At 36.7% G+C, this 9361-nt stretch overlaps 2 protein-coding genes across 2 annotated transcripts; one reads left to right on the forward strand and one right to left on the reverse strand.

Moving 5' to 3' along the window:
• Positions 1 to 2716: 2716 nt before the first annotated feature.
• Positions 2717 to 3495, reverse strand: LOC113311151. The gene is made up of 4 exons (XM_026560003.1): positions 3328 to 3495; positions 3085 to 3228; positions 2929 to 3006; positions 2717 to 2857 (listed from the first exon to the last, which is right to left on the reverse strand). Exons 1-4 carry the CDS (start codon positions 3493 to 3495, stop codon positions 2717 to 2719), a joined length of 531 nt encoding a protein of 176 aa, XP_026415788.1.
• A 1883-nt stretch (positions 3496 to 5378) lies between these two features.
• LOC113311152 (kinetochore protein SLK19-like) lies at positions 5379 to 9125 on the forward strand. The gene is made up of 5 exons (XM_026560004.1): positions 5379 to 5392; positions 6650 to 6782; positions 6868 to 7584; positions 7665 to 7839; positions 8974 to 9125. Exons 1-5 carry the CDS (start codon positions 5379 to 5381, stop codon positions 9123 to 9125), a joined length of 1191 nt encoding a protein of 396 aa, XP_026415789.1.
• The last annotated feature ends 236 nt before the right edge of the window (positions 9126 to 9361 follow it).

Raw genomic sequence — 9361 nt, forward strand, 5'->3', positions numbered from 1 at the left:
AATACCTGGTATTAGCATGTTATTACTGATGTACTGTCCTAAGAAGATGTTTTGTAAATGATGAAATGATCGAATGGTTCCTACTAGCAATCCTTCAAACCATTGCAAGGCTTCTCCTGTCAGGCTTGCAGGGAAATATTTACATAACACCACATCATTTTCTTCCCACTGTAATAAAGATCGTCCATATGCCCATATATGTTATACTGCACATGTGCTTTCATCAAAGATATTAGTGAATACAGGTAGGTTGCATTTAGGTGGTATTACTGCGAGTTGTATCTGTCTTGCAAACGGTGTTTTTACCGCTTCCTCTATTGCTTCATCTAGTTAACACCTACCTCCATCTCTTCACGCCGTCATCATTTCTCTCATCTCTGCTAATTCTCTAAGTATTTCTCCGCTCATGATTTGGTTCGCATCTTGCTGCATTGGTCTTTTCAACCTTGTATGTCTTACTCTGTTATCCTGCCTGTTTTGACGCACAACCTCTTGTATCTCTCTCTCTTCAGCCTCCCCTCTCATTTTTTTGTGTGTTTATCTTTCGTCACTTGCATACATTTGTGCGGCATTATGCCTTTCTGCTTCTTCTTCGCGGTCGTATTGGTTTCTCAGTATTTCGCTACCTTACAATATAGTTCTTTATTGTTCTTCATTTTCTTCACTATCATAATCATGATGTGTGCGGTGACGTTCGTTTTCTTGTTCACATCTATTACCTCTTTGACCTTCTTGAATGCGATAATGTTCGCGCCGCTGTTCGTATCGGTTGTCAGCTGGTTGTTGCTCTATGCGTTCTTCATCACGTTGATCCTGTAAATTGTCATCTATCTGAAAGTTTTCAACGATGTTGTCTAGAGGTTGTTCTCTTCTGGCATGTCTTCGCCTAGATTGGCTACGTCTTGACGAGCTCCTACTTGTCCTTGACCTTGAGCTTGCACGTGTGGTACTTCCTGATCTCCGCTCTTGTAATCTTATATTCTCCTCTCTCAACTCATTATTCTGACTAACATAGGAAAGTATGGGAATGCAAGCATATAGAAGAATGTTACTCGCCCCCCGTATGATAAATTCACGCACATATTGTTATATATATTAAGTTGACTCTAACTGTTGGAAAGAGCGGTACTTCGCCTTTTATAGATACATGTATATAACAGGGAGAATTTATATTAAAGAAACATCAAAAGAATTTACATTGAAGAAGAAATTTCAAAGACTAGAAAGTATCTGATATACAAAAAATTGAAAAATAATTTACAAGCGTTAGAAATAACTAACTTCCGCCAATATCATCTTCATTGCCATCCCCAGTTTCAGAATCACCAACTTCTTCTTCGATCTCTTCATACTCTCCATATTCTCCTTCGCTGTCATAGATATCAGATTCTTCTTCATTAGGAGAACCTTCAGAAAGTTTATAGTTTGATAAAGGAATGCCATTATCAGCACAAATATTCTTAATTGCCGCATCACGAATACGAATATCATCCTTGCTATTATTGGAAAAAGGGACAGTCATCTTTTTCTTGAGCTTGTGATATTTAGAATCACGAGCGGCAAACTTCGCCTCCAGACTCTCAATCTTCTCACGGAATTCCTTCTCATCATCTGCGAGGAAAAGACAAGAAGATTAAAAACTGCATAAGAACCCTCATCAAGAAATAACAAGGGAATAAGAATTATAAACAACCTTATTTTTTAAAAAGGATATCTCTAACCATTGCAACATAATCATATTCAAGGATAACATTTACAACTAAATCATTTCTAGCATTATCTAAGACCCTAGCATCCCATACAAACTTAGCATTGCTCTCTATAAGAAGTCGGGAACAGATAAACTTCCCTCGTTCAACAAGTGTGTCTTTTTCGCTTATAGCTAGATCTCGCTTTGTTTGAACTTGAAGGATGGTTTCTTGAAATTCCTTAAAAGCTTTGACACCTCTAAGAGAAACTTCATCCTTCTCAGTAATAAGAGTATTAATCCTTAGAAAGCTTTAATCCTTCTTTGGATTCCAAGAAGCGACGAGTTTTTAATTTGTCATCAACAAGGTTATTAAGAGAAGCGTTAAGATACTCAAGGAGAATATCATCATCAACAGGAAGATGAAGGGAGCGAAATAAAGAAGATGCCTCGTCAGTAAGGCTGTAAATCTTTGCAAGAATAGACAATTACAAGGGGAGTGAAAGATACGAACAGACAGATTGGAAGAAAAAATGAAGAATTACGCACCAACTAATTGATCTTTCCTCTTCTAAAGATCGGAGATATGATTCTTATAAATAGACACTTCAGTTTCTAATTTACCACTCCTCTTGTGAAGATAATATGCGTCATTCTCATGAGTAGAAACTTGGGTCTTGAGTTTAATATTTCCAGCCTCGAGCTTGCTAAGTTTTCTCTGATAATCTGAAGAAACAACATATGACGTGCGGGCCATCTGCGAAGACACGGGATGAATATAAGAATATATAGCATAAATATATCATCAAAGAAAGTGCGAAATCATAGAAGATTACCAAAGAGCCAAGTGAATACTGAAAACTTGGACTTAACGCTGAGGCAGCTCCGTGAAGGGATTCGTCGTCCAAAGTGGCTCATTTCCAATTGTAGACATGGAATCAGAAAATATCCAGAAATTTTCTCCATAGAAGATGTGATTGAATGGTCTTCAGTGTGAAGAATATCATCATCATCGCTAGAGTTAGAGGTTTAAGGAGAGAGATAAGGCGCTTTCCGCTTCTTTGAAGGATTCTTGGAAGAGGATTTAGAAGCCGTCTTCTTGTTGCGAATCATACCGTTGCCTTTAGCACCTACAGCTTTGCCAGAACCACTGACTTCTTCAGCTTCAACCTTCACACACAGATAAAGATAAGAAACAGAGGCAACAATATTGTTAAAATATGAGAGAAGGTATTTCTTACTTCATCAGTGATCGAACGTAGCGCTTCCAACGTAATATGTCTCCCATGAGTCCTTAGATCCTTCTTCAACTTGGAAATCTAAAATCAAGAAGGTTAATAAGATGAGGAATGGGGTGAATAATGAAAATTAAATAAGCGAAGTTGTGAATAACATACCACAACTTCTGTCTCAGTCCATTTGAATTCCCAAGGATTGTAAGCGGGAAAACACTCAGGGAGAGAATTAATTGATCCATCAACATGAAGACCAGCAATGTAAGGACCTCTCAGGATGATGAGGAAAACATTCCAGCGATCTTCCTTCGAATATCATGCAGTATTATTAGTGGTATCATGGAAATCGACATCTCGCAGGATCCTATTCTCTTCTGCAATGCCGTCCTTCCTTTGCAAACGAACACCCCAACGAGATGACTCATTCTTCATAATAACAATATTATAGTGAGCGAAGAAATTTTCTACCGTATACTCCTCGGGGTTAATATCTACATCCGCATACTCAGGTTTTCTAACCTTTTTGGGATAGAGGGACTCTAACCCAGCCCCACGCCGAGCATGCTCTACCATAATTCTGATACTATCACCGCCCAGTTTGAAGACCGCACATGAGAATCTCGTATCCGAAAGAATCCTATAAAATAAAGGAATTTGGGGATTATAAAGAGGGATAAGAAGGCCAACGAGAATTTGCACGAATGAAATGATGATCTTCTGGTCATTCCAGTTATCGAGCGAAAACCATTTGGGATTGAGAGCAGAAGTGGGTTTTGAGTTGGGAGGAATATGGGAATGAGGGTAAAGAAAGGTGAATGAGGGTGAAGAAAGGTGATCAAATCAATCAAGATCAGACGTGAAAGAGTAAAAAGAGTGATAAGAATGGGAGAAGGTGGTGATTAACTCAAATATAGAAGAACAACAGAAAGATTTTAATCAAAAGAACAACAACAGAAGAAAATAAAAATTGTAGAAAGAAAAGGAAGAGAGTAAAAAGAAGAAAGAAGAAAACGAGTGAAAGTAAATAGAAGATTCACTCCCGATTCCCAAGATATTCACTCTATTAATGCGGTGATTGAAAGTGAACGGATAGGAAGAGGCGGTTATAAAAGACGTGTCAAATAATGGATGGTTGAGAGGACACGCGTAAGCTGTCATGCCTAAATCAGGGGAATATGACGGCAGAAAAGAATACGAAAAGGTGAACGGGTGCGGTAGAATGGATCAGAGTTTCTCATATCGCTCTTTCTTTAAAAAGAACGGTATGAGAAGAGGCAAAATGTAGGAGTAAAATATCGCACACCTATTAGATATGCGAAGTAATGACCATCAAGACTGAGCGAAGATAACCGCATACAACATATCTGAAATGACGCATCAAATGACGTCAACTTAATCACGAATAAAGTGTGAAGAGTTGTGCGATATTAAGAGAACGTGCGAGAATAGTCAATGTAAGCATAGTTAATAACGCACGCTAGATCCGAAAATAAAGACTTTATTAGCTGTCATCCACTATGTAAACTCCTATATAAGGAGCCGAGCGACCTTGTATGAAAAAAAGAGAGACCTTTGGAGAGCTTAGAAAAGATTTTAGGAGAGAGAAAGATTGTTTGGAGAGCAAGTTAGAACTCTTTCTGTCTCTGTGTTCAATTTAAAGATTTTAATGAATGTTTTTGTGATTCTTATGAAGATTACTTATATTGTTCTATACATTTCATCTAGGGTGTGGTTGTGAGATTTCTCATAACTACAGATATTGAAGACGAGGATACTCTTTTCTCCAACATTTCTACCTTCTTCCTTGATGGTTTTGGTGCCTCCAGACATTCTCCAGTACCCATAACCTTCCACAGTTCGAGCCGGTCTTTTTCCTTTCGCACACCTGTGGCTGTAGGTTCTCTAGGTAAAGAAATACCCAGCATTTTTTCCAATGTCGGCTGTAATATATACTCCCTCCGTCTCTAAAAAATATGCAGATTTGTGTGTAAATTTACACATAAACCTGCCTATTATTCTAAAACGGAGGTACTATGTACGATTAAACGATCAGTATTATAACACCTAGTAGTGTTTTACATATATAATCAAGCAAATTAACCAAGATGAAAAAGAGCAAATAAACTTAGTACATGATGCTTACTAAGAAGATCTTGGGGATGACGTACATAAACATTGGCATCCGGTATAAAAGGCATGCCATCAAAGCTAAAGTCAGGCCTCTGTATCTTCTTCAAGTAAATAGATAACAACTCCTGATCCGAAGGAGCGAACACGAAACCAGGAGGAAGTTGAAAAGACATACCTCTCCATGGTCATCATCGCATCTTCATGCTGGTACTGATGATTAACTGCTACTTGAATATTCTCGTCGTATTCCTCCATCTTTCTCTTACCCTTCAAATCTTCTTTCTCCTTCATATCGCAGTTGATCAACAGAACCAAACCAGATTTCGATGTATCTAGCAAGGTAGGTTTATATGGTATATATAGGCTAGGTGTTATGATACTAGTCAGTTCAATGAACACTACTAGGTGAAAACAAACATATATTGGTTGTCAATGAACATTTATGTGAAACTATAGACGACCAATATCAAGTTCTACTGCAGAAATCCAATGAAATCAAATAAAGCCATCAAATTTGACCGAGACTAATTGGTTGGCTTTAATTGTCTTTGGTCCAATGAGCTTTTAGTCCTCCCGTGGATCTGAGGCTCAACTTGATTTTGGTGCAAAAATTACTGTTTACTGTGCTGTGAATGTAAAGTTCAGATTTCATGAACTTTTGTTAGTCTTCGACTTAGTGGACGGAACTTTACCTGTAGTTGTAAGAAATCTTACAACTACACTCCACTATAACTAATTCAATCTCTAAGTAATTATTGTGAAATTTTGATTTTATTAACAAAAGATTAGGAATGTTACAAAATAAATTCAAGTATTACAACAATTCTACTTGAATTCTAAACTCACTTTCTCTCTCTTTGTATCTCTTTATCAAGACTTGTCCTAGAATCCTCTTTCAAAACAATGATCTCTCTCCTTTATATAGGATTTTTACATAATGGATGACAGCTAAGAATCCCATTATTTTCGGGATCATTATGCGACATATTCGCTCATATACAATCACTCATATTCGCATAGCATACTTCTTCGCACAATTCTTCACACTTTACCCGTGACTTTGCTGACATCATCTGGTGTGTCATCTCAACTTTGTTGTGTGCAATGCGACTCGCGTAGGTTGTATTCTTCACTTCGCGTAAGTATTAAGGTGTGGGATATTTAACTCCTACATTTGCCTCTTCTCATGTCGCTTATTCTTCAAAGTGAGCGATATGAGAAATTCTTCTCTTTAAAATCGCACATGCCTAGCTTTTTCCATTTTACTTTGCCGACAGTTATCCGGGTTTCAAGTTCCTCTCTACACGTGTCGATTTTCTTCCCTTTTACCGGCTTGAACCGCCTTTAACTGGTTACTCCTTTTCATCTATTTAAGGGTTTTTCCACAATAATCTTTCCCTTCTTTTTCACTTATCCTCTCTCTCTTACTGCTATTCATCTTCATCTGTTATTACCCAATCCTGCTGTTTTTTCTTCTGCTATTGTTCTTCCATCATGGACTCTGGATCGAAGTTTGTTTCTTTTCTTCATAAGGATTATTGATTTTAACCATTCTAATAATTATTTTTTTACTGATCTAATTCCCATACTTTCGCAGGAAAAGTTCTTCCCTTAGTGCTCTTCGAGTTATGAAAAAACCAAAGTCTTCTTCTAGTGAAAACACGGAATCGCAGAAGAAAAAACCAAGCATTGATAATGAATCTCAAAATAAGGAATCTCACAAGAGGAAGGTTCGCATAATAAAGAAGTAAGAAATATTTAATTATTTTAAAACAATATTGTTGCCTCTATTTCTTATCTACTTTATTTTCGCAGGCTTCCGATGTTGAGATGGTTGATGGTAAGAAGCAGAGAGTTAAGAAGTCTCGCAAACCCATAGCACTTTATTCAAACCTTTCCATTCTAGATTTTAGCGCTACAGATGTTGTTCCTATGTCCACAGTTCAACCTTCGAATACTAATCCTCCTATCACTCTGATAATAAGTCAAACCCTTGAAAAAGATATTTCGGTTACTCATATATCTCCCCAGTATTCTGAGAAGAATGTTCCTGCTACTCCTTCACCAACAAATCCTCTTATGGATGAAAATGCCTATGTTACTTATGAAGAACTTTTTAAAGAATCTCTTGCGAACAAAGAATTTTCTCTTAGTCAAATACTAAAAAATACTCCTTCTGTTGCTTCTGCGACTCCATCGCGTGCAAATCAAGTCTTTCCTTCATCCATTAATTCTACTTCTCAACCAAATCTTCCTCAAGATAAATCCTCTATCCCTACAGATTTTACTCCTCCTCTTTCCTTACTGAATTCTTTTCCTTTGAATAAAAAAACTTTGGATAGTCTGAAACTTGCTGCCCAAACTCTATCCGATGTCATCAATTCTGCCCAATCTTCAACTGATGATCCCTGCAAGCTTCGCTCATGTTCAGCTTTAAGCAAGATTCTATGTGAAGTTCCCGTTGATAAAGCTTCAAGGGATGATATTCTTTCTCAAATTGACCCGAGTTTTCATGTTTCTCTAGATGTCATGGTAATTGTCCCTCGCACCTTAACTTTATCATCTTTAATGATACTCCCAAGTCGTACTAACTTCAGCTTTTCCTTTTTTAGGATTCTCATCGTCGCGTAATGCTTGCTGAAAAGAATTTTGAGTCTAGCTGTTCTCAGTTGGAACTTTCGCAGAAAAATGCCTCTTTGGAAAAGGAGATACAAAAGCTGAGAGGGGAACTCCAAATTTCAAATTTTGAGGCTGAAAATCTTCGCAACGAAAATAAAAAACTTAGAGGTGTTTATTGTTATATTTGAGTCTCTTATCGTATTTTGTATTCCTTTGCATATGTTCATTTTTGTAAATTTTTTATTGCATTTGTTAAGATTTAAACCAGAAGCGAACGAATGAGAGATATGACTTTCAATTCCTTGCTGAAGATACCCAAGCGAATAACGCGAAATTGCAGTCTCAACTAAATCAATTAAATAATCAATATTCATATTCACTTGATCAGATTGACAGTTTTTCCATGAAAATGATCGTCTCACTCAGAAAATTGATTTTCTTAGTGATCAAATATCTTGTTTTTATAAACTATCACGCGATGCTGACTTACTTCATCAAACTTTATCAGAAGAAATCCATACTCTTTCTAGGGAGAAACTATCTTTCTCGAAGAAAGAAGCAATGTTTTCACATCAGTATTCGATTCTTCATGAAATAAATGAAAACCAAACGCGAACTCTTCGCGTACTGAAGGAGCATCACGAAACTTTGCTTAAAGATTTAAATTCCCGTAATGAGAAACTAATTCAAAATAATATAAGTCTTTCTGTGAAGAAGAATCAATTTCAAGAACAGTATAGTCAATTAAAGAATTCTTATGAAATTCTTAAGAAGAAGAATAAATCTCTTCCCTCTGAAGAAAAGAAAATTCGCTCTCGTCTCAGTGTTCAGTTGGTGATGGATTTGATAAAGCTATGGAAAGTATGAAGGACAACACCCTTGCTTTTTCCAAATTCTTTCAAGGTAGTCAGCTGGGGTTGACTTCCTTATTATGATTTCTTAACATTTTTTCGCATAATATTAATTCTTTATTTCTACTTATGGTTGTATTATTCCTTGTAGATTCTGAGAAATCGCACCAGTCTACTGCTGCTCAATTGAATTCTGAATTATCCAAGGTTCGCAAAGAATATGCAAATCTGGAATTGTCTCGTGGGAATCTTGAACTCTCTCTTTCTGCGTCTCGAAACAGAGCACAAAGAAGATTTGTATTTCAGAAGAATTTTCTAGAGATAAATGCTAGGAATCTTTAAAGAGAAGCCATTCGCAAAGGCCACTCTAGTGCTCAATATGTTATTGACGGAATTATCTCAAGCAACTCCCTTCCAGCAGTTAAATTTCCCGTGTGCAATGTGAGTGCAGACGAAGAATATCCTGAGCCAGATAGTGATTTTGACCTTTTAAGCGATGATGAAAAAGATCAAGACGATGAAGAAATTCAACAAGAAGGAGAAAAATCTGTTAATGAAGCCGGTATTGAGATTGAAAATCCTGGATCCAGTGATAAAGTCTGAAAAATATTTTTAATAAGATGCTATTGTTAAGCATTCTTAATTTCCCTTCTTTATCTTGTCATGTTTTGAATCTTCGCATATTTGTTTGTTGCAAGGAAGATAATACATTGTTGATTTAATTCATACTTGCCTCTTATTATTTTTCTTGTAAGAAACAATCGTCCGAATTCATTAGTGGTTTAATTAATTTACTTTGGAGGTCTTATTTTGCCTTCCTATGTAAAGGTCTTATCTTG

This window comes from Papaver somniferum, chromosome 9 (assembly GCF_003573695.1).
Source record: "Papaver somniferum cultivar HN1 chromosome 9, ASM357369v1, whole genome shotgun sequence".
NCBI classification, from domain to species: domain Eukaryota; kingdom Viridiplantae; phylum Streptophyta; class Magnoliopsida; order Ranunculales; family Papaveraceae; genus Papaver; species Papaver somniferum.